Source organism: Epinephelus moara, chromosome 12 (genome assembly GCF_006386435.1).
Source record: "Epinephelus moara isolate mb chromosome 12, YSFRI_EMoa_1.0, whole genome shotgun sequence".
NCBI classification, from domain to species: domain Eukaryota; kingdom Metazoa; phylum Chordata; class Actinopteri; order Perciformes; family Serranidae; genus Epinephelus; species Epinephelus moara.
Genome location: NC_065517.1, coordinates 3,970,818 through 3,986,050, shown reverse-complemented (window position 1 = coordinate 3,986,050; position 15,233 = coordinate 3,970,818). Strand labels below are relative to the sequence as shown.

The 15,233-nt window shown below is 41.1% G+C and overlaps 1 protein-coding gene across 4 annotated transcripts in view; it reads right to left on the bottom strand.

Moving 5' to 3' along the window:
- Positions 1 to 15,233, bottom strand: part of LOC126398424 (kinesin-like protein KIF13B) — a 72,022-nt gene that overhangs the window by 19,737 nt on the left and 37,052 nt on the right. For all 4 annotated transcript variants that reach the window (XM_050057753.1, XM_050057754.1, XM_050057755.1 and 1 more), the window contains exons 23-34: positions 14,283 to 14,411; positions 10,624 to 10,797; positions 10,157 to 10,314; positions 8,273 to 8,405; positions 7,213 to 7,359; positions 6,989 to 7,018; positions 6,617 to 6,716; positions 3,804 to 3,930; positions 1,822 to 1,877; positions 1,583 to 1,701; positions 1,251 to 1,427; positions 1,024 to 1,116 (exon numbers count right to left, since the gene is read on the bottom strand). In XM_050057753.1, coding sequence (XP_049913710.1) covers positions 1,024 to 1,116; positions 1,251 to 1,427; positions 1,583 to 1,701; positions 1,822 to 1,877; positions 3,804 to 3,930; positions 6,617 to 6,716; positions 6,989 to 7,018; positions 7,213 to 7,359; positions 8,273 to 8,405; positions 10,157 to 10,314; positions 10,624 to 10,797; positions 14,283 to 14,411 — 1,443 coding nt within the window. The remainder of the gene's footprint in view (positions 1 to 1,023; positions 1,117 to 1,250; positions 1,428 to 1,582; positions 1,702 to 1,821; positions 1,878 to 3,803; positions 3,931 to 6,616; positions 6,717 to 6,988; positions 7,019 to 7,212; positions 7,360 to 8,272; positions 8,406 to 10,156; positions 10,315 to 10,623; positions 10,798 to 14,282; positions 14,412 to 15,233) is intronic.

The following is a 15,233-nucleotide window of genomic DNA, read 5'->3' as shown; positions in this document are numbered from 1 at the left end:
CACTTGGTGGCTTAATGAGCCAAATGTGTACGTGTCTTTGATTCCTTAGTAAGATTTCTGCAACCAGCACAAATTTTCCTCTGTTTTGATGTATAAATTGTGTGTGTAGAATGAAAACTGTGGGCAGGACAGGGAGTTTGAGAGAAATTTTTAGGAAAATTTTAGAGCCCCTCTGCACTCTAGCTGTGATGTCACACACTCCAGCTCTAAAACATTCTGCCCTTTAGAAACCCACTATAAAACCCGAAGAGGGCATTTTTACCATGCTCCAAACAAGTCTGAATGTTTCAAAGTTTGAAGGAGATTTGAAAGTTGAATACATGCCGGAATGCACGAAAAATGAAGTTTCTATGTGAATGTATGAATGAGAAGATAGGAATTGAAAATGCTTTAAAAAACTTGAACTTGTCAAGTTTGAATATTCCTAACATTCATTTGAATGGGGAAAATTTCCCAAAAAAACGCTGAATATTTCGGAAAGCATGAATGTTATGAATAAGAAAAATACAAGCAAGCATGTCCTAATTTAGCAGAATATTTTGATGTTTTAATGGAGTTTCTATGTTGAAAAATGTGAAAGGAGTGAGGCAGCAAAAAACATAGCGGAATATAAAGACAATGACAAAGATTCGGAAGAACATATGGGTGTGAATGCTTTCGCATTCACACCCAGTTAACAGCGCTGAGGAAATGACCTGAGTAGTGTCCAAAAGTGTTTTTTAATGTTGCAGATCAGCTCACTATATAGTGCTCTACATAGAACTCCCTATATAATAAAGTAGGAAGTAGTGAATGAATCAATGATTTCAGACACAGCTATCACTGAAGCAGAGGCTTAAAAACCCATGGCTGCAAGATAAGCACACCCTGTTCTTAAAAGGGGGTTAGGTTATCAATTAAAAACTTTTTTAAAACCATGCTTCACTTATAACTATGGGTAAACTGACAGTGGCATGCACAAGTCACATCTTTTGTTTTATTCTATTTTCTTTCAAACAATTAACTTTGTGCTCTGGTACTTACCCCTGGGATGTTGGAAACGATTTCAAAGGTGACTCCGCAGCCAGGGATGGTGCTGCGCTGAGACATTCTCTTCAGCAGGCTCTGAGCAAAACCCTGCAACACAAACACACAACCACATTTTCTAAAATCAACAAATCTCTGTATTAGCAGATGTGAATATATCAGGGTGAAAGCAAACACGCTAATATGTCAGCTTGCTCCAACCATCATGCCTTGGGGCCACCCACCTGTCTCCCTGTGACGTTCACGCAGATGCGTTTCCTGAGTACCAGCTGCATGTGGGCGGGGTGGCTCAGCTGAACCACTACCCTGACTGTCAGGTAGACTCTCTGGTCAGCCGACGTTACACAGCTCAGCTGGGGGCACTCATGGACTGTAGAGTCCCAAGAGGCCTCCACCTTCACCTGAAACACATTAAAAAACATGGAAACAAATGGCTAAAAGATTCCCTCCATCTGCTATTAGGTGGTACATTTGGGATTTGCTAGAAAAAATAGAGAGACAAGATGTAAGAGGGAAACTCACAGATCCACAGTCAGAATATCGTTGGTAACCTTACCACTGAATCGTAGTGTTTAACAATATGAAGGTCAAAGAAGTCGTCGTCCTCCTCCCCACTGAGCAGTGCATCAAGCCCACCGGCCAATGGGGCTGAGAGACTGGCTTGGAAATCATCAGCTGCAGGTAAAAGAGACAGAATAAAGAGAAAGACAGAAAGACAGCAGACTCAACAGTTATCAAGACAGCAGAGGATTCTGCCTAATTAAAGACAGAAAAAGACGATGAGGAACGACATACCACTGAGATCCAGGAACAGGACAGGAATGTGTGTTTCCATTCCAGGGACAGGAACCCTGTGGAGAAACAGCACCGTCAGCATACTCACCAAACACCTAGTCCATGATACAGACGGGCAGACAGATATCTCAATCCTTAGTTACAAAATAGCTGTCTCAAACATCACCAGGCACTTAACATTCAACTACGTGGATCTGATAAGTGGAAGTTTAAGACAAAACATTAGAAAGTCTAGCTTCTCTTTAATCACCAAACATCTCTAACCAGGGCTCAACAAAATAAGAGCATTACACTTTTACATGAATTTGCTAATAATTAGCTGTCAACCATTTTTAACATAAGCAGTCATTTGAGCAGTTATATGACAGATTCAGTGTTCACAAAGCTGTCAAGCACAGTTCAGTGTAGATATTAATGAGGTATTGATGGTGTGGTAGTGTTCGTTTGTTTGGATTATGATCAGTTGTGATGGGAAAACTACATGAATTTTTGTAGTATTCACATGATTTCGTTCAGTAGGAGAAGTTTGCTTGCTTTCAATTTTACTGAAGTAAGAATACATTAGTGCTTTTATGTACTCAAAGCGTAACTTCACCCTCAGGTTTGAGCCTAACTCTACCCACTGCATCATTTTGAAAAATGCTAAATGAAAAGTGGGCAGGGGGCTGAGAGGAGAGGTAGAGTGGGGAGGGGAGGGGGATGTGTGAGAAAGGAGTTCATAAGACAGTGTTAACATTCTTTTGTAACATAAATTCCACAACAAAGAAAAGTCTCTACCGCTTAACTCTGTCAGAATTGGTAAATGGTTTTCTGTCTCTATACGTCAGTCCTGTTATAGTCTGGCAACCTGTCCAGGGTGTACCCTGCCTCTCGTCCAAAGTCAGCTGGGATAGGCTCCAGCCCTCCGTGACCTTGAATAGGACAACTGGTTTTGGAGAATGAATGAATGAATGAATGAATGAATGAATGAATGAATGAATGAATGAATGAATTAATGAATTAATGAACGAAGAGCATTTGCTTGAAACGTCACGTGTGAATGTGCTAATAATTTGCATTTAAGGAAGCTACAGTGTGCAAACCTTCGTTTCATCACAGTCGCATCATTTAGTTTACAGTGCCTCTTTAACAAGAATTCAAGGTAAAATTACGGATTACGCAGAGTGGATTGAGAGTGTTATATCACATATATTATTGAATATACTCTGTGTGGTTCCATTTGAATGGTATAGCTGGTCGAGGTGGAGTAAGGCTGAGCCCAGCCATCCTACAGAGATAATTAATAATTTTGACTGTTTGTATCTGCGATTTCACTCTTTCGGTCACTATGCAAAGCTCATGACCATAGGTGAAGGTTGGGATGTAGATGGACCAGTAAATTGAAAGCTTTGTCTTTCAGCTCAGCTCTCTCTTCACCACAATAGTTCGGGGCAGCACCTGCATCACTGCTGACACTGCACCGAACTGCAGATCGATCTCACACTCCATTACCCTCACTCGTGAGCAAGATACCCCAAGATACTTGAACTCCTTTAGTTGAGGCAGTAACTCTCTCCCAGCATTTATAATATTCTCCTCAGAAAGGTGTCCAATCAATCAATCAATTTTATTTATAGAGCCCAATATCACAAATCACAATTTGCCTCACAGGGCTTTACAGCATACGACATCCTTCTGTCCTTTGGACCCTCACAGCAGATAAGGAAAAACTCCCCAAAAAAAACCCTTTAACGGGGAAGTCCAAGTGTAAAGTAGTATAAAATGGAAATAAAGTACAAGTATCTTTGCAGTTAAAATGTAGTTAATTGTAATAAAAGTTGATTGATTCCCACCACTGCTGAATTTCAAACCACAGATATTTGCAAAATAGTTCCAGGGGGTGAATGGGAAGCATTGTGTTTTAAAGCCAACACCTCCTAGAAAATAATATAAAATTAATAAAAAAATTCTGTTACAATTAATTTCCCTTCACCCACACACACCTTTCCACTGGTGCTCCAGGGATGCCACTGCCAGCTGACGGCACCAGAACAGCATTGCGTTCTTCTGTGAGCGTCAGACGACACTCCAGCAGCTGGGACTCCCTTTCAACATCATCCTCCGACTTATCTATGTGCACGTACACAGGTGAACAAACACAGAGAAGTACAGACCTCAGAAACACTATCAATGCACATAAAAATACATACATTGTTTACCTCTTTCTGATCTTAAAGGTGGAGGGTTTACTGTCTTTTGCATGTAAAGATTTTTTAACAAATATTATCATAGAGATTACTATTATCTTCATTATTTTAAGTTTCATTTTGATTTTGATAACCTGCAATATCATTATAAGAAAAATATTCTTACTAATTTCATACTGTTTGCAGCAGAGATGTTGACTTGAGTCACATTACTTGGACTTGAATCACATGACTTGGGCTGGAGTCAGATTTGAGTTAGAAATTTGATAACTTAGGACTTAACAAAAAAAACAAAAAAAACAAAAAAAACTTGACTTGTGACTTCATTTGGACTTGAGCCTTTTGACTTACTTACTTGATACCTTCCTCCAAGTCCAAAGATTAAAAAGTATGTTTTCTCGAAAGTGTTTCAGATTTTAATTCACTTCTATTAATTTCTTGGATCAACTCATGTAAATGCTATTCAATCCAGCAAGTCAACACTTATTTCACCAGATCCACTTTTTTAAACCAAGATCCCAGGTTTAGTTATAAAGCGCCAGCTGGACAAAAATCATACCAAAGATAATTGCGGTCACAGACAAAAACTACACATTGGTCAACAAAAAATAAATTGCAGTAAACAAAATGCGCACTTTCAAAATTATAGACATAAGGACGAGTGTCAACAACTTTCAGCTTTGTTTGACAAAGAACAGTAAGTCAATCTAAGTGCTAATATCGTAGGCAATTGGATTTGCTTGCGTTTCTTGAAGACGTTTTGCCTCTCATCCAAGAAGCTTCTTCAGTTCTAAAAGACTGGTACAGAGTTGCAGGCTATAAACCCTGTGTGGGTGGGAACCCTTGCAGGGTCGTAGGGGTCATGTGAGCTCTTAGTTTCAGAGTCGTTAAGGTCATAATGTGAGCCACTGACCCACCTGGCCACCATGTGAGTCGTTAGGGTCACCACCAAGATGTAAGACTGAACGGTATTGTAGGTCCTTCCTGCCAGCTGCCATCAAGCTCTTTAATGTGCAATGTGTTTGATGTGCAATTAGTGTGAAATAACTTCTTGATCCTTCTATGTGCAATAACTCCAGCACTTTAGCATTTATCCTATTTATTTAATCTATCAGTACATTATTTTTTATTTATTTGTTTTTATTTATACTTTTAGTAGTAATTAGTTTTTTTAGGCATTGTCTATTTTTTTAGCTTAATTTTATATTATACTAAACCTGTTATGTAGATAGATCTGTGTTTCTATTTTTCTGTGTGCAATGAATGAGTGAATGTATGATGCTGCTGTAATATTGCAATTTCCTGCCAAGGATTATTAAAGTATCTGTCTGTCTAATTTCTATAAGAAATTCTTATAATGAAGACATTTTCTTTAAATTTCACCTTAAAGTTAAGACTAGGTCGTATTACTACTGGGTGTCCAGTGGAATGTATCATACCTAGCAACAAGGTAAACCACATCTCCTCACTAAGATAAAAAATTCTGTCCCTTCCCTGCTCAAAGTTGCTCTAAGAATAATCCTAAATTAGGGCCTGTGTCCACAACGCATTTTTTTCTCAGCAGCAATTTTTTCAATTGTTCCCAATGAAGAGAGAACGGATATGACCGAAGGCAGCTGCCTAGAGAAAAGGTGCCACGCCCATCATCTTTCTTTGGAGCTCTTCACCTTTTTTGTGCAGCTGCTCTTAATGCTCTAAGTTAAAAATCTCTGAACTTTCCAGAAAGGTGCCAAGCTGATTTTTTGGTAGCAGACTGGCCGGTGGACACTGGATGTTGCAGGTTAAATTCGTGCTTTTATCACCATTCATTTTGTAAGCTTCATGTTGACCACTGTTAATGTGGTGTTACATTAGCTACTTAGCTAACGTCAGTGTCAAGATATTGTTGGCACAGAAACATACCAGCAGGTCATTCAAATTTATTTTGAAGCGTTGAGATGAAGTGCTTTCTGCTGAAGAAAAACGTGTGGACACAGGCCCTTACTCCTAAGCTCAGCCCCTTGTTTCTAGTATACTGTAGCTACTTACAAGTTGTCACAACCTGGAGCTGTGACCCCTGCAAACCATGAAAACCTCCTGTTAGTGAAAGAGTCAGTGTTCCTCTGTAGACATCAGTAGCTCCACACTTATGATCACTGTCAGCTAAAACCCTAATCAATCAGTCATCACTGAGCACTCCCAACTATTCATATGTGTGGGTGAATGGGGAAGGATGTGAGAAAGAATCTATATTTGCCTCACTGTGGCTTTATTTCAACGCTGACTTGAACTGTACATCACTGCCACTGAGTTATGACAAATGAATGATGGAAAGTAGTACTTGTGCTGGAAAATTATACAGTGGGAAATACATTTTAACACACTGAATGTGAGGAGGGAAAAATTAAGTACCAGCTGATCTTTCAAAGCTGAATTACACTGAGCAGTGGGAGGAAATGACACCTTACCACAAAAAGTGCACACTGACAAGAAAATAGATGAGTGAAAATATTGCCGCTATCAATCACTTCTGTGTCCATACCGGATTTGGGCTCAGAAAATGCTCATATTTGTTTTGTTTTGTTTCTTTGTTGATGTCTTTTTGCATTTCATATGCTCCACAGTTGTACCTGGTTTGCAAACTATCTTCTGAAGCTGCTGATCCAGATACTCCTGTCTCTGAGTAAGTGTGACCAGCCACTGTTCCCTCATCCTCTCCAGGTCCACCTCCTACACACACACAGACACACGCACACACAGACACACGCACACACACACACACGTACACACACACCCACACACACACACACACACACACACACACACACACACACACACACAGACACACACACAGACAAAGGCAAGGATACACATACACATCTGTTGATGTTGCTGTCTGCATAAGAGAATCACTCCCAAAGTCGCTACTTGCCATGTTTTTTCTGTAAGCCTTTCAGGCGATATGAGCAAACTATCATGCTCTTTATATGTGATCTACTTACTTGGTAGCTGTCCATTTCTTCATCACCACCCTGAAATTTAAATTGAGAGCGAAACAGAGAGTCAACAAAGAGTGAAACAACAGATAAAAACATTGCTTATTAAGTTAGAATAGGGGGAGTCACTCATTCCTACACACAAATTAAGCATGAAAACAAACGATCTAGGTCATTTCATTTCCATAAAATCTCTTCAACAAAATTTTGTGATTATATGTCTTCCTCACCCACTGTGGTTCACTGCCTTTGGAGAGATGAGTCCGTTGAATCTTGACATCGCCGATGGACACAGAGAGGATGGAGGCGGTGATGAGAGGCATGGTGCCTGAGTCTGGTACTGGACGCACCTCCACCTTGACCCGACGGGACTGACCCTGGAGGTAAAGAGTTATACGAGAGGATAGTTATAGTCACACTTCTATAAATTCATGATTCATGAAAATCAAATCAGATATGGAAATGGCAGCCACATTGTCATGGGACCAGACAAAAAGCAACAAGTAGGATCATCATAAAGCTGGGGTAGCCAGTTTTATATTGCCGTCAATGGGCAAAAATCCCATAATAAACTTTGACATATTGTAATTCAAGTGGTCTGAAAGAACACTGCCTTCCTATTGGCTGTTCTACAAGGGCAGGTGAATGTGCACGTCCCCCGAGATGGTGAAAACCTGATTCAATAGCAGAGAATCTCTCAGAAAAAAGTTGCTATTCCAACATTGCCAATGACAGTCTACACTGCAAAGCAACCCAAAAAAGGAAGAAGGACTTATAAACATTTTCTGTTGCTGCTATTACAAAGGTTAGACCTGGCACTGATGCTGTAGCACCCTGCGCCGATGGGTTTGCATTGGCGAGGCATCATTTGTGGTCTGATAAACAATGACAGAGAGAGTGGGGAGTTGCGCACTGTGTACAACTCTGCAGTGAAATAAGACTAAATTAGCCTAAGTATAAGTATAGGAAACACTAGGTTACTGTATAAAGTGCGCGTATGTGCCCGTGGTCATCTGATGGGAGGGGCTAAGGACAGAGAGGGGAGAGCTGCAGGAGAAGGGTACATTTTTTAATTCTGACTTCTTTTTTTTTCTTTGCCTTTTCCAGATTCCTGCCAACCTCAGCTTTAATAGTAACTGGCACCTTCTTAAAATGCCACAGAAAATGGAGCTGGTAGAATTCCAGAACAAAATAAAATATTCTGATCTCACTTTATCCATCTGCTCACATACAAATATGATATGATACTAATTCTCTCCACTTCTACAAACAAACGCTGATCCATGATACCTGTCTGAGCTGGAACACTCCTCCTGTGCGGACGTCTTTAGCAGGAAGAACCTCTACAGCTGTGAACTCTCCTGCCTCATTCAGCTCCATCAGCTGCACCCACAACTCCAGGTGTCGGGTCACCTCACTCCACCTGCAGGTACAGCACGTACACATTTATATGTTAGGACAACTTTGTATGTACTATTCGTCAACAGACACAAAATCATGTTTAGCATCACTGTGTTGACAGATAACATGAGACTATACTCATCTAGAGATGGACAGATAACCTTACAGTTAAAGAGATTGAGGATACAACTTTATCAGTCATTAGTTTAAACAATTAATAATTATTACCTCATAAGGTCACGGTTTTATTTTGGAACTATAATGGCAAATCATTTTTAGATTTTTACTCACTATATGTAAATTGTAAAAAAGGCCCAGCTCTGTCCAATGGTAATAATCAGAGGTGGGAGTAAGTCACTCACGCCTAAGTCATAAGCAAGTCTCAAGTCATAACCTTCAAGTCTCAAGCAAGTCCCAAGTCACTGCGGAGAAAATTAAGCAAGTCAACTCAAGTCCTTGCTATAAGTCAAGCAAGTCACAAGGCAAGTCATTCTCACAAAAGATAATACAACATAAACTGCACCCAGTGGTAGCATGTAACTAAACCCATTTACTCAGGTACTTTAGGTACAAATCTGGAGTCTGTTCTTCTCATGCCACCATCTACTCCACTACATTTATCTGACCGCTTTAGTACTAGTTACTTTACAAAGTAGAATTTTGCACTTGAAGTATATGAAAATGTAAAAGTACAGCTGGAACTTTGAGTCAATTATTGAGTCTATTTGATAATTCAGTTAGTGAGTCTATCTAAGGCACGTTCAATACTGAATGAGTTACTAAAAACCCAATTCACATGTATCACACAGATAGAACTGAATAAAAGCTCATGGTGAAGCTCATAATGCCGCTGCACATAGTGCCATTCCTCCGACGAGAGCTGCGGGCAGGAGGACTCTCATAGCGTGGGCACAAATATTAGCCAGTGGGTCCTCCCCAAAATGTAACTTCTTGACATCTAGAAAAATATAAATATTATCTAAAAAAGTCAAGTACTTTCAAGTCATCTGTCTCAAGTCAAAGTCAAGTCTCAAGTCATGAATACCAAGTCAAAGTCAAGTCGAGTCTTTCATCAGTGTTAGTTAAGCAAGTCTTAAGTCCTCAAATTTATGACTCAAGTTGGACTCGGGTCAAACCTGCGACTCGAGTCCCCAAACTCTGGTGATAACTAATAACTAAACATGAGGGTGGCGGCTGAAGTACTGGTCGCAGACAGCAATTATCTCCAGCTGGTAGCAGCATCGGGCAGTGTTAGTGTGATTGTCCCTGCATGCGCTGATCATCCAATAGCAGATTGAGAGCTAAGGGTACTAAGGGTTTAGCCACAAAGCTGGGGAACGTGAGGTCACACTCATTGAGGTAACCAGGCTGACGCCTCTCTTGTTGGGGGCCGGCATCCTCCTTGACCCTGGCTCCTAAGGGAAAAGGCTGTGAAACTATATGTCGAGCATGCAGCACTCCTCCAGTCATCTGACTGTGACCACTAGCCTGTATCACACCCTCTAACTCAGTAATACATTTGAAATTAGCAGTTCAAAGTCCATTACTTCAAAGTTCAATACAAGACAAACAGATGCAACCCAACATGTATTTATTATAACCCACCCCTGGGTTTACAAGGTCTTATGTCCTCCTGTTTAAGAAGGTGCAACTATACAATGGAGAGCTTGAACTGTATTGTATTAAGCCTGGAGCATCTGCAGAGGTAAAGGTTGTGTATTTTATGTGCTTTTATTGAATCATTCAGATGACTGCATGGCTGTGTCACTGCACCTTTCTCTGAGGGTTCGGGTCTTGGCTTGAATCACTCCGAGGTCCCACAGTGCTAGGTTCCTGCGATGGTTCAACTGCTTGTGGCCGTACACCTCAATGGCCACTGCCCCCTCTGCCAAAAACTCCACAAAGTCCTCTGACACTGGCACAGAGAACTCCTAAAACAATATAAAAATAAGACATGATTTCACATCGTCCATACTGATGATCATCTCGCCACTGCTGTTTCATCATTTCCTTTGATGCTGTTTACCAAAACTTTTACTTAAAGTGGTGAAATGTGACACAACAAAAAACGTGGAAAAAGTGGAGAAAAAAAAAAAAGTGGAGAACAGAAAATATGGATATCAAAACCAAACTGTGTAAGTGATACATATAACATACTGATAGAGTGAATGTTGTGGACCCCCTTGGTTATGTGGTTGTTGAAGGGAGTACGTAAGTGTGATGCGCGCGTGCGTGCGTACCATGGTGCTGTCGAACACCACAGTGCACTGAGGGTCTCTGGAGGCAGAGGACAAGCTGGATGGCTCCATCTCTGGAGCGATAAACACTGACTCCTCCTGCCCCCAGAAGTGGTACTGACAGAAGACAAAGTTGGACAGATGACGAGGCAGACCGTTGGCATGGAGGATTTTCACCTAAGAGAGAAGATAAGAAAATATGCTCACCTACACAGATAATGATATACAAACAGTGTTATTTGTTCTGTTTCTGTTGGTGTGAATTACTGCCCTGTGGTTGGATGCCTCCATGCACCAGTCAAGTTTCTCTTACAGCTAGGGTGCCCAACCAGTCGATCGCGATCGACTAGTAGATCTCGGACTGATTCCCAGTCGATCGTGAGATACATAGTCAATAAATAAATAGAATTGTAAAATAGAACTATTTCTCTGGCTGCGCTGCGGCCTCTTGTGCCTCAAGCCACGCCCCTTTCCGTTGTGTCAGGTCCCTCCACTCCCTTGCGCAGTCAGACCAGGTTGACAGGTGTATGGCCGTTATCAAAGCTAGCTAGTTTATCCGGCTAAAAAAGCCCCACAAAGATGGCAGAAGCCAAAAAATCGAAAACCTACCATTTTCACTCAGAATGGGAGGAGGATTATTTTTTTCTTTACTCAACTTCGAAGTCCATCTGTCTCATCTGCAATGCCAGCGTGTCCATACCGAAGAAGGGCAATCTGGAGCGGCATTTCAAAACAGTGCACAAAAGCTACGAGACGGATTTTCCTGGTAAAACTGCTCTACGCACTCGCAAAGTGCGGGAATTGAAGAGTCAGCTTGCAGCGCAGCCGTCTATTTTTACCAGGCCCAACACCAAGGGTAAGGCGGCAACGATAGCATCATATCGAGTCAGTCACGTTCTATCTAAACACAAAAAGTCTTTCAAGGACGGCGAAGTTGTGAAAGAAGCGTTCACTGAGGCTGCAGGTGCACTTTTTGATGAGTTTAAGAACAAAACGGAGATCGTTGCCGCTATTAAGGACGTGCAGTTATCCCGGAATACTGTTACACGGCGGTGTGAGGCAATGACAGAGGATGTTGAGGGGCAATTGAAGAAGGACATTGACGCATGTGAGTGTTTCTCCCTCCAGTTCGACGAGTCGACTGATATGGTGGATGTGGCACAGTTATGTGTTTTCATTAGAATGGTTTTTGACGACATGAGTGCCAAAGAAGAGCTACTCACAATTCTGCCATTGAAAGGACATACAAGAGGCGAAGATGTTTTCAACGCTTTCATGGAGTTTGTTAACAAGAGCCAACTGCCTCTCTTCAAGCTCATCTCCATCACAACTGATGGTGCTCCAGCGATGGTAGGCCACACTAGTGGGTTCATTGCACTGTGCAAAAAAAGTGAATCTTTCCCGGACATCCTTAATTATCATTGTATAATTCACCAGCAAGCATTGTGTGGGAAGATTTTAAACATGAAAGAAGTGATGGATGTTGCTATGAAGATAGTGTGCTCTGTTCGGGCCAGGAGTCTACAGAGAAGGTTATTCAGGGCTCACTTGGAGGAGACAGGTGCAGAACATACAGACCTGCTGCTTCACACAGATGTGAGATGGCTTAGCAGAGGTAAATTTTTGGCAAGGTTCAGTGAGTTGTTGCCTGAAATCAAAGATTTTCTGAAGCTTTCAAAACATGCAGAATATGCACAGCTAGAGGACTGCCAGTGGCTTTTGGACTTAGCGTTCCTGACAGATCTCACTGGAATGCTCAATGATTTGAATTTAGAGCTCCAGGGTCAGGATAAACATGTGATCAACATGATTAGTTCAGTGAACACATTTAAAAGCAAGCTGCAACTGCTTTCAAGTAGGCTGCAACGCTGTGACCTGCGAAACTTTCCTTACATGCAAGCAGAACTTCAGCGTCAGGGCAAAGATTCTGCACAGCTTGACAGTGCACGTTATAAGGAGCAAGTTCAGAGCATCTTGTCAGAATTTGAGAAGCGTTTTACTGACTTTACATCCATTGAGCCTGTTGCCAGCTATCTGTGTTTTCCATTTGGGGAGGGTATCGATGTGGATTACATTGCTTCCAAAGTAGCATCACTGTTTCAACTGGATAGCTCTGCTGTTGAGAGCGAGATTCTCACACTGCAAAATGACATTGAGATCAAATCCAGGGCGACACCTGGCATGAAAGGAGACTTCTGGAACCTACTGCTGGAAAACAAATATCCCAACCTCAGAAGATGTGCCTTGAACTTAACAGCACTTTTTGGATCAACTTATTTGTGCGAGGCTGCTTTCTCTCACATGAAAATCATCAAGTCGAAGCACAGATCCACAATGACAGATGACCACCTTGTGGCCTCCCTAAGGCTGGCAACCAGCTCCTACTGCCCTGACTTCGAGAAACTAGCTGCCTCCTCCCAGTGCCAGAGATCCCACTGAGGTAGGGAAATACATTTATGCAACTTTTTTGCAACTCACAAACTGCTTTTTATTATATCTGGATGGGTTTTCTGTTTGTTGTGTGCATATTAAATGCGTAGATAGGCTGTTGGCATTGGATACGGCTTCCTATGTGAACTGGTAGATCTCGACAGGCTGACAACTTTAAAAGTAGATTTTGGTTCAAAAAAGGTTGGGCACCCCTGTCTTACAGTTTACATCCATGTCTGTGAAAAAAGGTACGCTTCACACCCATTGCCTCAGCTCATCACTGAGTCCAAGTGAACCTTTGTGCCAAATTTGAAGAAATTTTCTAGAGGTATTCTCAAGATATCTTGCTGAATGAGACAGATGAGGTCAAATAGACTTGACCTTTGAACTATGACCACAAAATCTAATCAGTTCATCACTGAGTCCAAGTAAATTTTGTGCCAAATTCAAAGAAATTCCTTCAAGCTGTTCTTGAGATATTGCGTTCACGAGAATGAGACTGATGCAAGGTCACAGCGATGTTGAACTGAGACCCTTGACCACCAAAAAGGTATCACTTCATTGTTGAGTCCAAGTGAATGTTTGTGCCAAATTTGAAGAAATTTCCTCAAGGCATTCTTGAGATATCGTGTTCATGAGAATAGGCCGGACAGACGGGCGCATGCACAATAAAAATTACATAAAAAAGACATAAGAATGCAGAACAGACATAAACTGAATTTTTCTGTATCTTAAGGTTGGTTAAGAAACATGTTGGTCTGTTCAGTTTTAGTTTGGCTCTCTCTTTAAGGCAAAAAATATTTTTTATACATAGGGAAAAATGCCTTAGGTTACTAAGGAAGAATTAGTGGCACAGATTTCCTTTTATTCCATCATAAAAAACCAGAAGCAACAGACAGACGGGATATGAAGCCAACCCAGAGTTAATTACACTTGTCACATTTCACAGTACAGTGAGCTGCAGAAACTCACAACAGAGAGAAGACACAACAATCTGACTGCCTGCCAGATCCATTATTAATCTGGAACTATTTTCCCACTGGCAACAGAGGCGACTGAAACACTGACACCACTCAGTTATATGCACAGCTACAGCATGTAGGATCCTGACTCATGTCAGTGAGAGGACGTAAGTGATTCAGATAATCAGGTATCAAACTGGGTTAGGTTCATTTATAACGAAGTCATGTTGATGAACATGTGTTAAAAAAGCTACATGTGCATGTTCTCACCACACAGTCCAGTCTGCGCTCCTGTGGATCTCCATCTGTGTTGCTCTGCTGAACGTCAGACTGTCCTGGACCTTCCTCCTCAGAGCCCTCTGTACCCCGCCACACCTCCACATGCAGCCGACCTGCCACCTGACAGACAGAAGTAGAGTGTCATTTCTATTAGTCACTAGCCAGCATATCTTAAATAACTGTTTTGGGGAAAGAAGACACACCAACATAGCACACTATTGCTAGTTATTTGATGTTAGTTCTGTGTGGCTAAAAGTTGGGATTGATGGGTAAGGGGTAAAGTACTAGATATAGATGGATGTAGTATTGATTGAAATTGGTTGGTATTAGCTTACATGAGGGTATTTTCAGTAAAGGATTTTTTGCCGATACATAACAACTCATTTGACCAATAAACGATACCAGTACCGAAATACCTGCTTTATTTCCCACCTAAGTTTAGTGATCATCAGGTCTCTTCTGTAGTGGAATTAAGATCACATTATGCATGTATACTCTTATCACAATGGTCCACCAGCAGATGGAGACATAAAATACAATACTTCTCAGTGTATGTAATATTCATTCATTGTAACAAATAAGAAAAAAACATATCGGCCAATACTGATGACGTAGCGATATTAACGTACATCCCACGTAATGTTTTGTTTAACAGGATGACAATATGATTAGATTTTGATATTAGAATATATAGAAACTGATATTTTGTATGTTTTGGGGGTACATTGTTAACCACAATGATCCCCCAAAACTGGGGATGTGATCTAAAATGGTTAAAACAACATTTTTCATTTCAGCTAAACTTTGAGTTCTTTGGTCAAATGTAGGTTTCTTGGTCTGTGAGGCTTTTAATCAATGAGTCTATAAAGATGGACTCATGTTATTATCATTGTCACTAGAAGGTGGAGCTGTGAGCACTGCAGTCCGTTGATTGGTCAATAC